The sequence below is a fragment of the Oncorhynchus mykiss genome, chromosome 4, assembly GCF_013265735.2.
Source record: "Oncorhynchus mykiss isolate Arlee chromosome 4, USDA_OmykA_1.1, whole genome shotgun sequence".
Taxonomy (NCBI): domain Eukaryota; kingdom Metazoa; phylum Chordata; class Actinopteri; order Salmoniformes; family Salmonidae; genus Oncorhynchus; species Oncorhynchus mykiss.
In genome coordinates, this window is record NC_048568.1 from 9,323,129 (window position 1) to 9,345,382 (window position 22,254).

The 22,254-nt window shown below is 42.1% G+C and overlaps 1 protein-coding gene across 2 annotated transcripts; it reads left to right on the forward strand.

Moving 5' to 3' along the window:
* Positions 1-1,856: 1,856 nt before the first annotated feature.
* Positions 1,857-22,243, forward strand: LOC118964432 (transport and Golgi organization protein 1 homolog). 2 transcript variants are annotated; one of them, XM_036975583.1, is made up of 25 exons: positions 1,857-2,500; positions 3,751-3,884; positions 5,496-5,582; positions 5,716-7,843; positions 8,126-8,428; positions 8,513-8,646; positions 10,396-10,521; positions 10,646-10,667; positions 10,792-10,880; positions 10,986-11,063; positions 11,193-11,303; positions 11,733-11,801; positions 11,920-12,024; positions 12,142-12,264; positions 12,440-12,521; positions 14,394-14,446; positions 14,558-14,660; positions 14,738-14,876; positions 15,043-15,235; positions 15,424-15,491; positions 16,913-17,001; positions 19,705-19,764; positions 19,870-19,916; positions 21,056-21,404; positions 21,548-22,243. In XM_036975583.1, exons 1-25 carry the CDS (start codon positions 2,380-2,382, stop codon positions 21,811-21,813), a joined length of 5,079 nt encoding a protein of 1,692 aa, XP_036831478.1. In that variant the 5' UTR covers positions 1,857-2,379; the 3' UTR covers positions 21,814-22,243. The 2 variants fall into 2 exon arrangements, with proteins under 2 accessions (XP_036831478.1, XP_036831479.1); XM_036975584.1 differs by having other exon boundaries at positions 1,858-2,500; positions 14,570-14,660.
* Positions 22,244-22,254: the final 11 nt, after the last annotated feature.

Genomic DNA, 22,254 nt, shown 5'->3' on the forward strand with positions numbered 1-22,254 from the left:
CTGTAGTGGTGGAGCAGGTTGAGAGCTTCAAGTTCCTTGGTGTCCACATCACCAACCAACTAACATGGTCCAAGCACACCAAGACAGTTATGAAGAGGCCACAACATAACCTATTCCCCCTCAGGGGACTGAAAAGATTTGTCATGGGTCCTCAGATCCTCAAAAGGTTCTACAGCTGCACCATCGAGAGCATCTTGACTGGTTGCATCACTGCCATGTATGGCAACTGCTCGGCCTCCGACTGCAAAGCACTACAGAGGGTAGTGCGTACGGCTTAGTACATCACTGGAGCCAAGCTTTCTGCCATCCGGAACCTCTATACCAGGCGGTGTCAGAGGAAGGCCATAAAAATTGTCAGACTCCAGCCACCCTAGTCATAGACTGTTCTCTCAGCTACCGCACGGCAAGCGGTACCGGAGCGCCAAGTCTAGGTCCAAGTGGCTTCTAAACAGCTTCTAACCCCAAGCCATAAGACTTCTGAACATCTAATCAAATGGCTACCCAGACTTTTTGGATTGCCCCCCACCCCCCTCTTACACCGCTGCTACTCTGTTATTATCTGTGCATAGTCACTTTAATAACTCTACCTACATGTACATATTACCTCGACTAACCAGTGCCCCCGCACATTGACTCAGTACCGGTACCCCTGTATATAGTCTCACTACTGTAATTTTACTGCTGCTCTTTAATTACTTGTTCCTTTTATTTCTTATTCATATTTTTTAAACTACATTGTTGGTTAGGGGCTTGTAAGTAAGCATTTCACTGTAAGGTCTACTACACCTGTTGTATTCAGCGCATGTGACAAATAACATTTTATTTGATTTATAGAATACAATACAGTATATACATATGAGATGGTGTGATGCAATATGTAAACACAATTGAAAAGTGACCTAAGATACCGTAGAATAGTGTGGAGTGCAGTTTTTACATATTGTGACGACCCTCCTGCTCTGTCTGCCGTATTCTTTCGCTTTGCTCTTGTTTTCCTTATTAGGATGTTGGCGGGCTGAGCTGGGAGGGTCGTCAGCGACATGGGACACACCTGGGCCCGGGTGTGTCCCCGGATAAATGCACCAATTCCCCATTCATTGGGGAGACCCTCCATGCATGCACACTTATAGATTTTGGTTGTGGCATTTTTGTGGCCATTTGGTTGCTTTGGTACCTTTCAACACTCTTCATTATCACCTTTATGCACACAAACACTCACCATTGTTAATTGTATTTAGTTTACTTCAGTTAATAAATATATTTTGTTATTCCTTATCTCCACCTTGTCTCCTTTTTGTTACGAACTTCGAGCTGGTTCGTGATGAGATGAGTAATGCTAGATACGGAAACATTATTCAAGTGGCAGTGATCCATTTCTAAAATTGGCAGTGATTCCAAATTTTTGTCTATAGGCAGCCGCCTCTGATGTGCTAGTGATGTTTCGCAGTCTGATGGCCTTGAGATCGAGAGACTGAAAAACAGCTTCTGTCTACACAGACCCTGGTTTGATTCCAGGTTGTATCACAACCAGCTGTGATTGGGAGTCCCATAGGGAAGCGCACAATTGGCCCAGCGTTGTCCGGGTTTATCCGGGGTAGGCCGTAATTGTAAATAAGAAACTATTTTTTTAACTGACTTGCCTAGATAAATGTTAAATCAAAAAATGTAATTAAATAAATTGTCTTTGGTATAGGCCTGTAATTTGTTGCAATGCTTTGTTTTGTCATTTCATTGGCAATGACATGCAGCTTGGATCATTACGGTCATTGAGGGTCCTCCCAAATGTGAGTAAAATTATGTCCTCAGGTTTAATGGGGTGATTGTAGTCTAGTCGGGTGGGAGTGGCTACTATTTTGATAACGGGTGAAACAAAAACAACTGGATCGCCAACCCGTAGCTTCGTCCAGCAACTAGGCATTTGTATTAACATTTATTTGATCAATTCTGACTTTTACAGGTTAATATAAATGTAGTTTATAGCCCACCCTGAAAATGTGAGTCACATCCTCTCTGTTTTTCAGGCACTGGGTACCAAAACAATCAACATGTGCTTTTGATGTATCATAATAAATCTGCGGTAGTCAGATCGTCAAATCAAATGGGATTTTGCGTTCACTTGTCAGTAAACTTGTGGACGGTTTAGTTCTATCCAACAAATACGTGATAAACCCGAATCAGAACTTGTATTGTGACGCAATAAGAAGCTTTTATTCTGCGTTCTGGTTTCATGTCCTTGCTCTTATTTTTGACATTATCTGCCCAGATTTTGATATTTGCCTCTACGATCAACATCCTACGAATTGTTCCAGCCTTGGATTTTCCGACGTGTAGGCTTCATCTGTTCATGCTCCAGCAGAACCAGCCAGCCCAATTACCAACATGGCTGTAAATGTTTCTTACGTATACATTTTTATTTTATGTATTCATAATTTCATATCCAAAGCCGCAGTCGAAGGGAGATTCTCCGACTTCAAAAGCTGTGCAGACGAGGAATGCAGTAGTAAGTACTTGGCGCTGAACTCAAGCGAACTTTCAGGATACTTCCATCTTTCCATAGCTAGCTAGCTTGACCGGTGTTGTCATTTCAAAGGGAAGTTGTAAATACCAATACATAATAACCTAATGTAACGGATGTGAAACGGCTAGCTTAGTTAGCGTGGGCGCTAAATAGCGTTTCAATCAGTGACGCCACTTGCTCTGAAACATTGAAGTAGTAGTTCCCCTTGCTCTGCAAGGGCCGCGGCGTTTGTGGAGCGATGGGTAACGATGCGAGGGTGACTGTTGATGTGTGCAGAGGGTCCCTGGTTCGCGCCCGGGTATGGTGCGAGGGGACGGTTTAAACTTATATTTACATTGATGCTGTTGACCCGGATTACTAGTTGACTAACTAGCTACATGACAACTTGCCAGTTGATCTGGCGACTGCCACTAGCTAGCTACACACAATAAGAGATGTGCTTGATTGTAATCAACCTCTATAGTTACTTACTAAATGGACCATAAATATATCAAATTCTGTTGGCTTAGGAAGCAAATTGCAAGATGGTAATAGGCCTGGTTAGCTATAAAGCTAGCTATTGCACCCCTCTGCTTGCAAGTTCTTCTCTTTTTACATCTACCTTATCAAGACAAAAACAATTACCCTTAATGCTTGGCTTTCCTTTCCTTTTGAATACTATGGCTCTGTAAAAAGAGAAGCAGATAAAACAAGGCTTACTTTAGTGATTTGTATTCTATTCACGCTCTGATTGTGCATGGGGCACAAAGGGTGGACGCTGAGGTAATGGGCTGAAATTTTGGTAAGATAACTAGCTAGCTACACACAATAAGAGATGTTAGCTTGATTGTAATCAACCTCTATAGTTACTTACTAAATGGACCATAAATATATCAAAATTCTGTTGGCTTAGGAAGCAAAGATGGTGTATAGGGCTGGTTAGCTATAAAGCCAGCTATTGTTGACATAAAATACTGGCATGTCATTAACCCCTCTGCTTGCAAGTTCTTCTCTTTTTACATCTACCTTATCAAGACAAAAACAATATTCTATTTACCCTTAATGCTTGGCTTTCCTTTTGGATACTATGGCTCTGTAAAAAGAAAAGCAGATAAAACAAGGCTTACTTTAGTGATTTGTATTCTATTCACGCCCTGATTGTGCATGGGGCACAAAGGGTGGACGCTGAGGTAATGGGCTGAAATCTTTGGTAAGGGTGAAACAACTGATCTTTGAATCATTCCTCTCCACAGTGCTCTTGTGCCGGGGGAAAGCTTTTAGCGATTTCACCGGACCAGACTGTCGGTTTCTGCCATTTAAAAAAGGAGAGACTATATATGTCTACTATAAACGCTCAAGCCAAAGGACAAATATATGGGCAGGGAGTGTAAGTATGAGTTAATATTTCATTACAGCACCTGTCAAACGTTTGGACACATCTACTCATTCAATGGTTTTACTTTATTTGTACTATTTTCTACATTGTAGCATAATAGTGAAGACATCAACACTTTGGAAAACACATGGAATCATGTAGCAACCAAAAAAGTGTTAAACAAATCAAAATATATTTTAGATTCTTCAAAGAATCCAATGTCTTGATGACTGCTTTGCACACACTTGGCATTCTGTCAACCAGCTTCATGAGGTAGTCACCTGGAATGCATTTCAATTAACAGGTGTGCCTTATTCAAATTTTATTTGTGGAATTTATTTCCTTCTTAATGCGTTTGAGCCAGTTGTGTTGTGACAAGGTTCGGGTGGTATACAGAAGATTTGGTAAAATACCAAGTCCATATTATGGCAAGAACAGTGCAGTCGCAAAAACCATCAAGTCCTATGATGAAACTGGCTCTTATGAGGACTGCCACAAGAAAGGAAGACCCGGTGCTACCTCTGCTGCAGAGGATAAGTTCATTAGAGTTAACTGCACCTCATATTGAAGCCCAAGTAAATGCTTCACAGAGTTCAAGTAACAGACATAGCCCAGCATCAACTGATCAGAGGAGACTGTGTGAATCGGGCCTTCATTGTTGAATTGCTGCAAAGAAACCACTACTGAAGGACCCTAATAATAATAATAAGAGACTTGCTTGGACCTAGACACATGAGCAATGGACATTTAGACTGGTGGAAATCTGTCCTTTGGTCTGATGAGTACAAATTTGAGAGTTTTGGTTCCAACTGCCGTGTCTTTGTGAGATGCAGAGTAGGTGAACAAATTATCTCGACTTGTGTGGTTCCCACCGTGAAGCATGGAAGAGGTGTGGGGGTGCTATGCTGGTGACACTGTCTGTGATTTATTTAGAATTCAAGGCTCACTTAACTGGCATGGCTACCACAGCATTCTGCAGTGATACGCCAACCCATGTGGTTTGTGCTTAGTGGGACTATTATTTGTTTCTCAGCAGGACAATGACCCAACACATCTCCAGGCTGTTTTGGGCTTTTTGTGTGTTTTTTTTTTTTTTTGAGTGATGGAGTGCTGCATCAGATGACCTGGCCTCCACAATCTCCCGACCTCAACCCAATTTGAGATGGTTTGGGATGAATTGGACCGCAGAGTGAAGGAAAAGCAGCCAACAAGAGCTCAACATATGTGGGAACTCCTTCAAGACTGTTGGAAAAGCATTCCTGGTTCAACAACACCACAAGCATTTTGCGACACCTGCAATAACATCTGCTAAACAAGTGTATGTGACCAATAAAATTTGATTTGATTTGGGCTACTTTGAAGAATATCAAATATATTTAGATATTTTTTGTACACTTTTTGGGGGTTACTACATTATTCCATATGTGTTATTTCATAGTTTTGATGTCTTCACTATTATTCTACAATGTAGAAAATAAAGAAAAACTCTTGAATGAATAGGTGTGTCCAAACTTTCTTACTGGTACTTTATGTGATAACATTGCAGTCTAGAAGGAATGTTGAAGCTTTTTCTGTTTTGTTAACATGTTTCATTCTCTGTTTTGTTTCCATTTCTTACAATAGGTTGGTAACCGCTTTGGTTACTTCAATAAGGACCAACTCGTAATGAATCACATATACACTGAAAAAGAATTGGAGATTCCTGCTGAGGTAAGTCAATAAATAGATGTAGGCCTAGTTCACTACTGCCAATGCATCATCGCTTAAAACATTATCTGGAATGACTGAACTTCTTTCTGAAATAGGTAGTATGACTCAAACAATGTTTTCTTTTTCTTTTCAGGAAACCGACTTTGTTTGCTTTGACACTGGACACGATAAGTTTGACAGTTATGACATTGATTCACTGTTAGGTTCCTCTTTATTGTTAACAGACGAGGAGGAATCTTTGCAAGTAACCACAGAGACTTTTTACCTAAACAAAAGTGCTGAGAGCACCATGGTGGAAGTGGATGAGCCTCCACCTGAAGTGACATTGTTAGAAAATGATGAGATTGATAGGGATGTTCCTGAGGACATTGATAAGGTTGTAGAGGTTCTAGATAATGATGATCTGAGACATTTTGAGGCTTTAGAGTCCTCTCTGCCTCACCCTGAAACTCTTGACACAAAGGGAGTGGAATATAACACTGTACTTGAGACCACAGCTGAGAGGATCAAAGATTACCTTCAGAAAGATCAGCAGAGGACAGAGGACTCTGTGCCGTACAGTGTTGTTGAACCAGAGGAAGGTGAGATCAAAGAAACCCCCTCAGAACCTCTATCCAAAGATGATCCTGAGTTAGAAAATGCACCTGATGGTTTTTCAGAAGGCAGACCTATTCCGGAGTTAAAAAACACACTTGGAATAACTTTTGATGCTGTCACTTCCAATGATGAGGAAAGTGACAAGACTGAATATCAGCAGGATGAGGAAAGTGATTATCATCTCAGGGAAACTCCATTGCTGGCTTTTTCTGAAGAAAGTTCTAATTTGGAACACGAGAACATTCTGGAATCTGATCATACAGATGAGGAAGACAGTCTATCAGAGGTACCTCATACACAGAAACAGGACTCCAAGGACAATAACCTGTGGTCTGCATTTGGTGATACAGTTTTTAACGTTGTCAGTGGTGGGGAAAGAATAGCTCATGTTGCCAGTTCAGAGGAAAATGAGGAGGATGACGAAGGTGAGATTACACCAGAGCAGCCTCCCAAAATTGAAGAACCCAAGGAGTCATTTGGCTGTTCTACTTCCTCTGAGCTAATCTTTGAGCAACCTGCGGACTCTAATTTCAGTGAGGATGCTGTCAAAGTACCCGATGAGGATTCTCAGATGTTGCAGTTTGAGGATGAATCTGAAGAAGCTGACATTGAACCTTCAACACCTCCTGCTTATGAGGCAGGACACACTGAGGCTTTAGCAGAGAATCTTACAGTAGATGACAGCCCAGTCCCTAAACAGCTCTCACAGACAGACATGCTCTCAGACTTTGATAGTAAAATTAACGAATTAGAGCAGAAACAAGCTGTTGAAGAACTCCCCATACAAAAAGAGGAGTCAATAGATTTCTCACAAGTAGAGAATACATTTAAACAGGGTGGTACAGAGCTTTTTAGACTATTGCGAGAACCATACCAGAAGATCCCAGATCCAAGTAAAAACACAATGGTGAAAGAGAGCCATCTTGAACTCCCCATAGAGGAGGATGATTCAATACACCTAGTGGGGGAAGAGATTGAGGAAGAGTTGCTAGAGGATGAAAATGCGGTATTGTCTTCATCCAAAACTGAGCACACTGATGAAAATGACACAGAAAGTCTATCTGAATTTGGGTCAGAGCAACCCAATAATTATACACAAACCGATGTTGTATCCAGTGATGTGTTGGATGTGGTCCAACACGACGAGGCTATTGACATAGAACCTGAGGTGCATGAGACTGAAAATGATGCTGAAAGCCACACACCCTCACTTAAAGATACAGTTCTGGATCCCCTTCCAAACAAGGAGACGGAATACAGTGACAATGTGTTGAGGCTGACACTATTGCGAGACCACTTCAAGGAGGAGGATATGGAGCGCCTCCAAAAGATTCTAGGTCTTCAGAATCTCTTTAGGGTGGAGTTCCTGTTTTCTGACCTGGAGCTGAAGGCTGCCTGGCTGTCCCAGACAAACACCAGTAAGGACATTGAAAAGGTGCTGGAAGCCATTTTGGAAGCCTCTGAAACCCCAATCCTGGATGAGATTGAGAGGATGCTGGATGCCCAGGAGAACGCTGACCTGCAGCAGGAGGCTGGTGAGTTTGTTGAGGAAGCTTCCATCTTGGACGACTTCCAGGAATTGGTGTTCACCCTGAGTCAGAAGTACTCAACGGCCAGAAACAGTGCTCCCATGGCAGTGGGCAGTCAACTACACCCTGACACAGGTAATATATATTTTTTTCAGTTTATGTTCATGTCAGAGTATAGGAGGATTAAAACCTTTTGTTAAATAAATATTTGGAAAGTCTCATTACATTGCTAATGACGTGATAATAATGCCTGGAGATTTGGTTTGCAGAATAAGCTGTATTTAAGAAATGCCCAAGAAGTACAACAAAGTAAATAGTAATCTGTTGACAGAACAAATACACTTCCTGACAATGACAGTTAGATTGTAATGCATGAACATTTACTCACTGTTTGCACCTCTCTGAATGTTTCAAAAGATGTGGATATGTCTGATGATGCGGAGGAAGAGAAGACATTCCCGCAGTCTGTGGAGGACATAGACAAGGACAACCTCACTGTGACAGAGATGGGTGAAGAGACTAAGGCACCTGAGAAGCCTGCCCATGATGGTCACAAGATATCATATATGGGCATTGAGGAGGATAGTGGGTACTTGAACAGAAACAAAGACAATCAGGCAAGCTCTAAAACTCCAGAAGAAATCCAGAGGGGCCCTGAAACTATTTTGGAAAATACCTTGGACATGGGACTTAGCGTAGACATGGATCACCCTCCCTCAGGTTCATTATATTTCCCTACTTTTGAAATTGTGGTGAGATGTAAACTGTATGCATTAACCTAATTTGCTTGTGCTGTATTTCCAGGATCTCTGGAGTCACCTCCTGTCACTGATTTCCATGAAGATGAGCAGAGTGGTTCATCATTCGTATCAGTGCTAATTTTATCTGGTCGTCTCATCACCCTGTTTTATGAGTATCTTGGAATATATGGTGTTATGGTAAGTTACTTCATGTATTTCTCTCTTGTGAATGGGCTTTCCTTTCCATTGTAATTGACTAATTGCCTGCATGTAGTGCTTAGGACTCAAGTATTCATACTTATTTTATTATTGCTGGGACAATGCATGTATTATTTTTATTTGGGGGGGCATTTGCCATGCTGACAGCGTTACCCAACCCTTCCCCTTTTTTTCAACTGGTAGTTGAGTACAGCACCGTTTCCGTTAAATTAAACGTTCCAGAACGTAAAAACGTACTGAATGCAGCCCAGGTTCAGTGATCCTTTCCCATTTTTTTGTAGACGTGTTCTAGTGAAGTGTAGGCTGAAGTTAAGTGTCCACAGCCGGTGTTTTGCTTATTGAGTGGGATATAAATGATCCCGCCGCTCGTTTTACCAGGCTTTGCGTAGAGTAATCGCGTTCAGAACTCTAAAAGGAGGCTAGTAGACATGTTGTTGGCGAAGCAGAGCCAGCATTGGCAAGCTAACCTTCAAGCTTAGGTTATAGTAGCTAGAAAGATAGGTACATATTGTCCTCTCCTGGGTAAATAGAACCACGATGAAGGATCCTCTCCAGTAGTTGACAACGTTGATCAGTTGGTGAAATTAGGATTTTCGGGTTTACGCAAACGACTTGCATTGCAAGTCACAAGCCAAACTAACTTGATAGCCAGCTCAACTGTCAAAGTAACGTACAGTAGCGATGGATTCGGAAGAAACAACCCCATTACCCACTTTGCCCCTGATGACAGAATTTGATCAACTGTCTGTCTTGTACTGTCTTGTACTTCAATATGCAAGTTGTTGGCTACAATGTAGCTAGCTGGCAAGTCAAGTCTTAGGCCGCCATATGGCTGGCTGGCTAGCTACATTTGAAACTGAATCTTGTTAGCAACTTCATTGTCTTGGGGAATGATTTTGTCCAACAATACCTAATGCATTTCCCAAATAGTTGCAGCCTAGAATGGGTCACTTGATTGCTCTTAGTTTCGATTTTTTTCGAAGTGGAAGTTGCCTGTCCTCTTCCTCATTAAAAAAAATGGCTCACTTTCCAGACTAGCAGTATCTGTTCTTCCTGTATCTGGGTGTCAGATCGAGAGGTGCCTTCAAGTTATTGAATTTTGCTCTGACAGCTTCCCCTTACATAACTATCACCTGAGGTTACATGCCATTCAAATCTACACATGGCTCATGTCTAGTGATATGTTATGTAATCATCTGTTTTGTTTATTGGCCATTTTACAGGGTGAAAGGCTACATGATGCAATCTTTTGCACTCTAAATCCACATAGGCCTAAGGCTTGTTAGTTAGATCCACTCTGTGGTGATTCATTTAGCTATTCCCTGAATTTCACTGAGAGACTGCGATGGAAGTTCTGTATTGTGCAAAGGTCACCATGGATGGACAGTGTTAGGACCCCAGGCCAATCCAATCCCAATTGATTACATAAGGTCAAGGCAAATCTTCTCTCTATTGATTTTGATCAACAACTAGGTTATAGTCTATGTCTATTTCTAAACCCACCTTGATTTGATCTGAAGATATGCCTCTTTACATTGACCTAGAGGGTGCTCATTGGGATATCCATTAGCCATGCTTTTAAACGGAACATTGGAATGCCTGATGGTTTAGTTCAATGTTTTTAACATCACTTATTTTCTTCTGTCATCTCAGGCCAACTATTACCCAACTTATTTGCTAAGCCTGACATGTGCTGTCGTAATACTGATTGGACCTGTCTCTCCCCAGATGGTCACCAGCCTGCCAGAGCACTGGAAGTCAGGTCCAGACTTCTACAGCGTGTTCTGTGAACCCGTGCTGGTCACTGCAGGTGCCGGGGTCATCGGCTTCCTCTTCTGGAGGAGCATTCTATCTGTAAGTCGTTGTTGCACAGTTACCGCTTTCATAATTTCTGATTGCTTTATGTTATTCTATGATGTATTGTATGCTACCATTGAGGAGGCTGTTTGCTGCCACTTTTTTGTTTTCCTCCTCACAGGTCAAAAGCAAGTCATATCTAAGTAAGTTCTTCTCTCTGGCTATTTAGGGTGCCTAGTGAATCCTCATTCATATTGCTTACAGGCTGTTGTCCTTGTCACGTGTAAACCATGTCTGATTTCATATTCTCGTCATGTATTTTATTAGCTACTGAAAAAGAGCTGGTGGACAGGATGAAAATGCTTGAACAAGAGAAGAAGGAGATACTCCAAAAGGTCGCTGAACTGCAGCAACGGGTAAGTTGCAGAGACTTTTCACTGACTAAGATCCAGAATTTTGAGTTCAATGTGAATTAAGGGACATAATGTTTTGACAGTATATTTCTACTGGGTTCCCCTTAGGGCGAAGAACTTAAAGAAAATCAAAAGCTGCCTGAAAAATCTGCCACTTTATCTCTGGAGAAGATCCAGGATTTGGAGGTGTCTCTGAGAAATATTATCTTGATCACATGTCATTGTCATGCTGACAATTATTTAATGTTTTATTATAATTGTTTTCTTCTCCATAGTGTTTAAATTGACTACGCATTTTCTTTTTCTATCCAATAGAATATTGTGCAAGAGATGGAGAGACAAAATGAGCGCCTGGATGAGGAAAATCACTTACTCGCCATATCCTTTGACAAAGAGCGGGCCAACACTGCGAAACATGAAGATATGGTGAGTAGTATTGAGCGATTTGGCTGTAATTAAAATGTTTCAGAACAACCAATTCTCTGACGTCGGTTCAATTATTTGAATCCCATTAAGTTAGTTTATTGTGTGAGCTCAATGTGCCGTTTCTCTAGAGAGAAATCAAATCAAGCACAAACTTTGGGACGTTGTAGTTTTCAACAGGCAAATAAATATTCAACATAGTTTGGTGCAGAAAATGTGGTAATTGACTAAAATGACCACAATCCATTACAGCTACCTGGATTTGTGCGGGCAGTCACAGAGAGAAAGAGACACCCTAGAGAGCAGTTGCTTTCGTGATGTAGATAGCATAGGCAGCTACTATTAGCCAGCTACTATCCTAAATAGGATGGCTCGTTGATGAGCACAGAGAAAGATGGTTGTCATTATGCTTATCATTATCTTTGCCCATAGATGTCCGAAATGGACAAAACCATTGAGAAGTTGAAGCACAGCAAGAAGACCCAGGACGCACTCTCCAAGGTATATATGTCATATACGTGAACATGCCCAATGAAAATATGTCAAATATATTAACATTGCAACAATCAAATGTAAAGTGTTTATTTCCTTTTAATTATCCTTATCATTGAATCTGTAGTCTACCATTCTGATGGATGAAGTCAAGCTCCGTGAAGATGCCCGGAATGTCCAGCACCAGGTTCTGGAGAAGGATATTGCCACCCTGAAGGAGGAGAACCTCTCGGTGAGTACCAATATGGAACAACGATTCACAATTTAAGCCTCAAGACATTGTGTAGGACTCATTGGCCATGCAAGGCCTGCATAGCACCGTCCTTATGACCTCATTTCCTTGTTACAGCTGCACCATGCTGCCAAGTTGTGGGAGGAGAAGCACAGGGAGACAAGAGAGCGGATCAAAGTCTACTACAAGTCTCAGAAAGACCTGGAGGATTCCCTCGTTCAAAAGGACCACAACGTTGAGGTTTGTTTTTTACACGTTACGATATTGTTACACACATCAATTCCTGTTCACACCTTCTCAAATACACCTTGATGACAAAGAAACATGTCACCTTTATTATGTTCCAAAAAAAATACTTCTTGACTGATTCCAGGGGAAAAGTGTCTCAATTGGTGCTTCTCAACCTCTCTGGCAGGTTCTGTCTGACCTGCTAGGAGACCTGGAGGCCTGCGATGACCTGAAAGGTGGAGTTGTGGCTAACGGGGAAGCCTTTAACGGTAAGTCACCTGACACTGTGTCCTAATCAGAGGAGGCTGGTGGGAGGAGCTATAGGAGAACGGGCTCCGTGGAATGGCTGGAATGGAATGAAAAACATGGAAACAGTGTGCTTGACTCCATTCCGTTTACGCCATTATAGTGAGACGGTCCTCCTATAGCTCCTCCCACCAGCCTTCTCTGATTAGGATACCGTCATGTGATTTGGTCTTATGTAGCAAAATTTTAAATCGTTTTTTACATTGGATTAAGGTAGAGACTTGGAGCAACAAAATGGTATTTCATACACTACAGTTGAGGAACAATGGGAAAGTAATTCTGCTTTGAAAGTTAATAAGCTTGTAACTCATACTGGAGAGCTCTTCTTTGTCTATACCCATTCAGCATTGTTCACACCCTCTTTAACCTTAGCCCCACCCATCTCTTTAAGGATTCACATGTGAGGTCGTGTACTAAACAACCAAAGATTTCAAGACTAAAGGCTGGTTTACACTACGTCTATCGACATGTCTGTAGACAGTTGTCGCAGTGACATGAACATTCTATTATGAAGAGAAAATCGAATCACAAAAACGACAGGCCGCATGACATCAGCAGCCTGGTGGTCCAAAATCTAGCAAACCAAGAACATTTCTAAACATTGGTTTGGTTTGTTTCTAGCTTGTTAGTTGGCTAGCCAGTTCAAATAATGACCATATCATATACCTGACAAGGTCTTAACTTTAGCTAATTAGTATTCATTATTACAGGAAAATAAACTCACAACAAAATCATTATATACAAATTAAGAAAATAGCTTACGGATATTCGTGTGACGAAGTAAAAGCAGGGTATTCTACTGGAGAATTTTAGTACTTGGACAGTGTCTCGTTGGCCTAACGTTATATCCTAATTTGGACTTTTATGCAGGTCATGTTCTTCACATATTACCGTCTCTGGTGATCACACACATATCAAATAAAATCTGGTTACTTGCATAGTGGAGACTTTTGTTTAGCTAGCTAAACAATTAACCATAATCCAAACTCATAACGTTACAACCTTGGATGAATCCCCTGGTAGCTAAAACTAACCAACTAGTTCAATGTTAACCTAGCTAGCTAACATTAGGCTATAACTAGAAATGCAAATGCGTCTGCGATATGAATAATATTATTACACAGATCAATCACTTAACATTAGCTGGCGATCCAGCCAGCTAACGTTAGCTAGCTAACAATATGCTTTATTTTGCAATGAGAAAACGACTTTCTGACAATTAGAAACTTATATCTGAAAATAGTTTCCCTTAATTTGAAGATGTATAAAACACCTGTCTCCAGAATACAACGGCCTTCAATGTGTTCTATTTTCGACTGCCTCTGCATATTTGCAATCAAACCACAGAATTTTCTCCATCTACTTAGCTATCATACTCTGCTTCCACCGGACAGTCCACTGATTTCAAAACTTGGTCCTCCTAAAAGTGGAGAGCATCTTTTCAAAAAAGCTGCGTTAGAAAGGATTACTTACACATACTGAGAAGCTCATGTTATAGACCAAAGCGTGCTACATGGCAGACCAATCCGAACTCGTTTCATGGCGCGTCCAGCTCATCCATTATCTCAGCCAATCAAGACTAGAGGGAAGGTTCCTTCCTTTTTCTGTGGCTAAACTAACTCGGCTCGTAGTTTACCATTTGTACTCGTATTTACGGATGGTATACAAGTTTGTTATTAAGGCACATGGAAGTTCACATACCAGAAGGCATTTTGCAAAAAAGAAAACGCATTTTGATAGTTATACATTCAAATGCCTCTCCTGTGAATTATTGACACGGTACATACGCCTACTTTCCTGAAACGTGTCACTGTGTTTACTATTATTTGTTTCAGACAAGCAGACCATCATCCAAAACCGCGTTAAGCAAATGATGGTCGTCTCTCGGGTAAGACTGAGTTCTTTCTTGAACAGACCCAGATTTCTGTGTACCTGAAGGCAGGTAAAACTTGTGCTCAGAACCAAGAAGTGTGTCAACTCTTGCACTAACTGTTGGCAGAACTTTCCACAGGTCCAGACCACTCTGTCTGTTGTGGAGGAAGAGCGTGATCGCTTCATGACCAAGCTGCTGAACGAAGAGAAGTCCAGGAAAGAGCTGGAAGGTATGTCCCAGCAACTAGAATTTGATATGCATCACTACCTTTTCTCTCTCAACACTGTCAACTTGTTTTCGCCACAGAGCAATTTCAGAAGCTGGAGCATGACATCTTGTTGGTGAAAAGTGACAAGAACCACCTGGAGAACCAGTACAAGACCCTGCAGCAGAAGAATGACATCATGACTGAGATGTACCAGCAGAAGGAGAACGCTTTGCAGCAGTAAGTAGAATCAGAAGTGGTGCAGTTCATGCATTAATACTATAGTAGGGTTTGTTCTCCATGGTTCCACAGCATAAAAAAATAAAAAATCATTGTCTTTTACTGTATTCTTTTACTGTGAGGTTTGAGGTTTTCAAATGGACTTAAAGTAGAGTTTGATTTACAGGAAGCTGACCAAGGAGGAGTTTGAGCGCCCCAACAAGGAAGACCGGCTGACGAAGGTGGACAGCAAGGCCCTAGAGGAGGAGGTCAAGGTGTGTAGGAAGCGCGTTAAAGAGATCCAGGATAAGCTGAAACGGACCGAGAAGTCCTACAAAGCCCAGATCATTAAGCAGGAGCAGAAATCTCACGAGAACTGGGTTTGTACAATACAACTTTTTTTTAGTCCATTTGTTAAAGAAACAACATGTCTCATTTCTCAACCCCCATCGATGGCACATACATTAGGATCAGGACATTTTTTTAAAAGTATTCTGTTTGGCCAGTCATTTGTAAGGTGAATTTAGTCCAAAACAGGAGATTTTAAATGTCTATTCCTTCTCTCTAGGCGATTGCACGCGCCGCAGAGCGAGCTATGTTCAACGAGAAGAAGGAAAACATTCACCTTCATAACTTGTGAGTGCAACACTAATACAACAGACTCAATTGGGCTATACCAATGCAGGGCTCAAGGCTTATTTAGTTGATGGCACCAGCACATGATTTGGTTGCATACATTTTTCGCCACTGCACGGATATAATGACCTGACCTGTGTCCCATAATGTACCTGCATTCCATACAGAACCAGGCTAATAATGACTAGCCATCTTTACATTAGCATGCCCTTGAGTTCTAACATTGATTTGGATAGATTTACTCAGGGTGCAATGTGACTTTTTTGTCAGTGGAAGTTTATAAATCCATTGAGATGCATGCTTTCTCTCTCTATTCAGCTAGTAATAGGCTACATTTGGTTATTAATTAATGATATATTAAAAAGCTGTATGATATAATTTTGCAATGTAAGACATTGCTCTGTTTGTTAGAATTGCGGAAATGTATTTTCTAAAGTAAGCCTGTAAAATATTATTTTACATTTAAAAAATAGTATGTTGTCCCTTAATCAAGACAGACTGCTTTTTGAAGGAGAGTTCAATATGTCTACAGTAGGCTAGCCAAGACGAGTGCTAGTTGTCTTTGTAGCTTTCTTTTTTGTTCACTATCAACAGTAGCCAGTAGAATATTTTTTTTCTCCAGTGACAAGCGAACTGAGATGGTATTCTAGGATTCAAAAAGTAAGATATTTCTTCTAACACATCCAGGGAATGCATGATTGGTATTTTGATGTGAAAGCTGTCCAATTAGGATCCAATATGTCTGCCTACACAGCTTGACCTAGGCTATATTATTCACCACCTGAGGAAGTGGAAACTCAACACACTTATCTAGATTGCTAACTCTAAATATGTTAATATTACTAGGTAGCTAATTTATTAGCAAATGTAATGTCTTACAAAAGATTTCCAGCACTAGGCCCGTCCAGGCTACTGGATGTAGCCCTATTCACTGCAAATGGTGCACTCCACCGGCGCATCAAAACCATGTACTACATAGCCTACTCCGGTTGTTAAGTGGTGCCATGAGCTCCATATTGAGAGCTGAGAAATGTCATTGTATACTTACAGAAAGCTGTGACTCTCCTCTCTGTAACTAGAACAACAGTAGCTGCTTTGCAAACGGCCTTTTTCCGAATTGCATTTTAAGCAGCGGTCATATGGTTGTGCTAATTAGAATGCGCACCTCACCTATTGCTCACCCAAAATGGAGACAGGCAAATCCTTTCATTTGGTTAATTTTTGGTCAATATCACATTTACTTTTTGAATGAGTCATAATAGTAAAGTAAAAAGAGAAGCATTGTGAACCAAAGGTTGCACTGCCAAGTCGAAGGGCCACAAATGCAAGTGTTTTGGTCACAGTTTTGCAAGCTGTATTAGTCTAGATTTGGAGGTACAGTATTGAGAATCTAAATGCCTGGTCTCTTTTTTTCACCCTAGACTGACTTCCATGTCCAGCAAGCTGAATGAGCTCCGTAGGCCTCTGTTCAAGCCCACCCTTGGGATGGCTCCCATGCCTCTCCGACGAGGTAAGAACCAATCCTCAGTTCACGTTATTTAGTGCTGGCGACTGGCACGTCTGCATTCAGTAAGGCAAAATTGTCAGAACATATCTTGCAGATAGAAATGAAATGAATAGGGCTGATATGACACTATTCTTGAGGACAGAGAATCATATTTCTATCTGAACGTTCTGTAACGTTCCTGGACATTTCTATTGTCTTGTCGGTTGGATATCAGCTGTGACTGCGTTTCAAATTAGATCTTGGACTTTTTGACTGTCTGATACCCCATCTGCTGTTTGACTTCCACCCTCTGAAATGCATGTTTTCCTGAGGTTTTGATTTGTATTCCTTGCAGCTGGTCCAATGTGGAGAGACTGACAGTGTTTTGTTAAATGGTTTTGCTATACAGGTGATTAGTATGGTCCCTCATCTGTGAGTGGAGGTGCCCCTTCCCCCTCCTCTCATGATAGAAGTTCACAGGTGCCCCCCCTGTGGGGTGAAGGAACGAGCCCTATCGGGAGTCTCCTGAACCCCCGGCCCGGACAGCCTTGGCCCTGCTGATTGGCTGAGCAGTACCATCCCTCAGCCAATCAAACCCCCCTTGTTCACCCTTGTATGCCCTGACTCCCCGCTTTCTTTTTCACCTTTCCTTTTCCCTGTCTTTAGCTCCGCTGTGGTGTTTCAATAATTCACTTATTTTTCTTCCTACTGCTCTCATCCTGCTCCTTACTGGTACCCACCTCTGACCTTTTCCTCTTCCTAATGTTTGTCTTCTGATTACGTCCTCTCTGATTTTCAAAGACATTCTTTCCTGTCTCTTTCACTGCCATCTTTTCTCCCTCTACTACCATCTGTCTCACCTGTGTTTGCGTGTCCAGACGACCCAGAATGCTCCTATGCCCCCGTTTGCTTTCACAATTTGGAATAACCGCTCTTGCATGCCTCTTGCTCTTTCAGTATTATGGTGGAGTTTTTGTTGTGTTCAGCTGTTGTGTGTGGAACTCGTTAGGTTACAAAAGCTTCAGCCTTTGCTTTCCCTTGTGGGATTACTGCATTCCATACATTTTTATGTTTAAAATATACACTACCGTTCAAAAGTTTGGGGTCACTTAGAAATGTCCTTGTTTTTGAAAGAAAAGCATTTCTTTTTGTCCATTTAAAATAACATCAAATTGACCAGAAATACAGTGTCTACATTAATGTTGTAAATGACTATTGTAGCTGGAAAGTTTATTTTTTATTTTTTATGGAATATCTACATAGGCGTACAGAGGCCCATTATCAGCAACCATCACTCCTGTGTTCCAATGGCACGTTGTGTTAGCTAATCCAAGTGTATAATTTTAAAAGGCTAATTGATCTTTAGAAAACCCCTTTGCAAGTATGTTAGCACAGCTGAAAACTGTTGTTCTGATTAAGGAAGCAATAAAATTGGCCTCCTTTTAGACTAGTTGAGTATCTGGAGCATCAGCATCTGTGGGTTCGATTACAGGCTCAAAATGGCCAGAAACGAAGCACTTACGAAGCACGAACGCAGCACTCCATCACTCTCCTTGGTCAAATAGCCCTTACACAGCCTGGATGTGTGTTGTGTCATTGTCCTGTTGAAAAACAAATGATAGTCCCACTAAGCGCAAACCAGATGGGATGCCGTACCACTGCTGTGGTAGCCATGCTGGTTAAGTGTCCCTTGAATTCTAAATAAATCGGTGACCGTGTCACCAGCAAAGCACTATCACACCACACCACCTCCATGCTCCACGGTGGGAACCACACATATGGAGATCATCCGTTCACCTACTCTGCGTCTCAAAAAGACACGAAGGTTGGAACCAAAAACTCTCACATTTGTACTCTTCAGACCAAAGGACAGATTTCTGTCAGTCTCATCTCCATTGCTCTTGTTCATTGGCCCAAGCAAGTCTCTTCTTATTGGTGTCCTTTTAGTGGTTTCTTTGCAGCAATTCGACCATGAAGGCCTGCTTCACGTGGTCTCCTCTGAACAGTTGATGTTGAGATGTGTCTGTTACTTGAACTCTGAAGCATTTATTTGGGCTGGTAACTCTAATGAACTTATCCTCTGCAGCAGAGGTAACTCTTGGTCTTTCCTGTGGCGTTTCTCATGAGAGCCAGTTTCATCATAGAGCTTGATGGTTTTTGCGACTGCACTTAAAGAAACTTTAAAAGTTCTTGAAATTTTCCAGATTGACTGATCTTCATGTCTTAAAGTAATGGACTGTTTCTTTTTGCTTATTTGAGCTGTTCTTGCCATAATATGGACTTAGCCCTATTTGGTAAAATACCATCTTTATAACACCCCTACCTTGTCACAACACAACTGATTGGCTCAAATGCATTAAGAAGGAAAGAAATTACACAAATGAACTTTTAACAAGGCACACCTGTTAATTGAAATGCAGTCCAGGTGACTACCTCATGAAGCTGGTTGAGAGAATGCTAAAAGTGTGCAAAGCTGTCATCAAGGCAAAGGGTGGCTTCTTTGAAGAATCTCAAATATTCTGGTACTGGTACTTCTAGTTCTGGAAGAATAATATCCTACCATGACATGACCAAATAGACCAGACTTTGCTATAAATAGATGGTAGCATGAACCAGTAACGTGGTCTTGAGTCAGGTGCCTAATGACAACCAGGAGAGCCAAGGTTAGCATTCTAGAAGATTTGACGTTTTACGTTGATGTATCACCGTGTATTTATTGTCCAACAGGACCACGACCTCGCGGCCGTTACCCTCCTGACCACAAACACCCAGTGGCTTCTAGACCTGGTAGGGATTGTATTTTTTGTCAATGAGGGTTGATGTGGTATTATCCCTAATCGAGCCCTTATCCTAAATCTCCTCTAATCATTCTGCCCTTTTTATCCTCCACAGACACCATGGCCCCAAGTACATCCTCACCAAGCGATCTGGGCAGCTCGGTAAGTGTCTCAAATTGACTGAAAATGTCCACAGGTTATTTACTTCCTTATTACGTAACAATGTCAGGAGGGAAAAAGTGACATGGAACTAGAGAAGGAAAGTTTCAACAAAACACCGTGAGTCCTTACGGTCTTATGGGCATCTCTCCCCCCTGTTCCTCCATCATGTGGGTGTGTTTGCACTAAACAGACCGCTTCACTAGAGTCACAGGCTGAGGCCCAGGCCTCCACAGAGAAACCAGAGGCAGTGAGTATTATGTTGGAGGCAGCAGTGGCAGGGATGTGGATGTGTGTGTGAGCATGCTTACCCCAGCCGTGGATCAGTGGCTGGAGTGGCAGTCAGCTGGGTAGTGGCTTCACAGGGTTGTCAGACTTAACATTGCTGGCTGGAGTCTGACATGCGTGGTTGCTTGTTTTAAGGAGCTTACAGACGGGCTGCGGTAAACTGAACATTTCTGCCTACTGTGTGTAGATGCCAGCGGTCTCGGTTGTTGTCAGCTCGACGGTTGTGATTTTAAAACATTGGTTGGTTGGCGAGATGGACTCTGCTCAATGGTCAACCATGCATATTTTGAAGCCTTGAGCGTAGAGCCAACGCCGCAGCTCACTGGAGTGAGTACCACGAACGGCGACAATTGCAAAACTGCTTGCCTTTTGCCGCCCTAGTCCCATTGAAGTCTGAAGACCTTTGCCGCTCCCCGTGGCCCGTCTGTAAGCTCCTTTTTATTTTTTCCCTATATTACAACACCCACCCTCCCTCTGACCCCCACTGAATGAATTGGTGACACTGTTCTACAAAGCCATAACTTCAGCACAACTACATGATGGATATCTCAAATGTGTTATCATTTAAAGCTGTGTGTGTTTTGAGGTTAATGCTTTGTGGAAACGGTCCTGATTCTGAATCGGTGTGTAGCACTTGGTTGTGTGATTCTTGTGGGACTGTGTAACTTGACTTATTATTGTGGGATATTGTTGTCTTTCTCACCAGTGCATAATTGTTTGTTTTGTTCTAACCTAACGAAACTGTTTGAATCAGATGAAAGGGACTCTCATTGTTGGTGCCAGCAGCAGGGCTACAAGTACAATGGACCTATTGCTATTCTTTGTTTTAATATTTTTTGTTGTTGTTCCTCTAGAACACTCGACCTCAGGGTCCTGGCTCCCTGCTGGTCTCTCCCATCAGGCCCCCCCCCGACTCAAGACCCGGCCCCCTCAGACCAGTCATCAGCCATCCCTCCGGACTCTGCTACCGTCCCATTCCCGGACGCCACCACATCCCTCCTCCCCCACCCTTCATGCCTCCCGTGTACCGACCAGACAACGGACACTCAGGCATGATGCCTCCTGGACCCCCACCGCCTAACGGACACCCGTTGATACCACCCGGACATCGGCGTCCAACTCCTGGTGCTTACAGTCCCCCTTCCCCACACAACCGGTACCTTCCTCCACCTTCTCACTATGAACCGGTGCCTCCCCCATTCGGTAGGTGGTGAATTCTGGCCCCCAGCTTTTATCTCAAGTTGAGTCTTTGTTATTCGCATCGCTAACCACAACTGAAATACTATTGTTATGTTGGTACTACAGTGTTATATTTAATTTGTTTGTTCATTTTTCCTTCTACCTAGGTGTTTCCGGCAGCACTCCTATGGCCCGACCCATGGGACCCCCACATACCTACGTGCACTATGGACCACTTGATCACTCCATCCTGCCCCCTGGGGTGGCCCCATACCCTCATGTTGGCCCCAGAGACTTCCCTATGCAGCCACAGGTCCCACATGGCCATGACTCTTCAGTGGGCCCCCAGCCCGGCGCTGGCCCCCAGGGCCAGGGGCAAGACTATAGGTCCCAGCAGGCAACAGCTGCCCCCCAGGACTCAGACAGAAAATAAATATATATAATATACTTGCAAACAACAGAACTTTCTAAAAAGTTAGTTCCTATTAAAGCATCAGAAAATCAATGTCTTATGTTTCTTGTCTGAAATGTAATAGACTTGAAGAGGAGTAGTACTGAGGCTTGTTACTCTGCAAGAGGTCCTATTGTGCAATAACATTTCTATTGTGTGACTGAGCTTTTTTTAAAAGGTTATTATGTTGATTTTTGTATTCATTTCACAATGTTATCATGGTTTCCTGTGGAAATTATTATTAAAAAGAAATGGACCCCAAGCTTTTGGGTTGCTTGATCAATCATTTCAGAAGTACCATATTATCTGAGCTCTTCCCAAAACTCTCTTCAGAATGAACTGAAAGGGAAGGTTGAAAGTCAGATGTAATTTACTGTTCTTAGGATATTTTATTAATAAAACTGGTAAAAGATACTGCAGTTT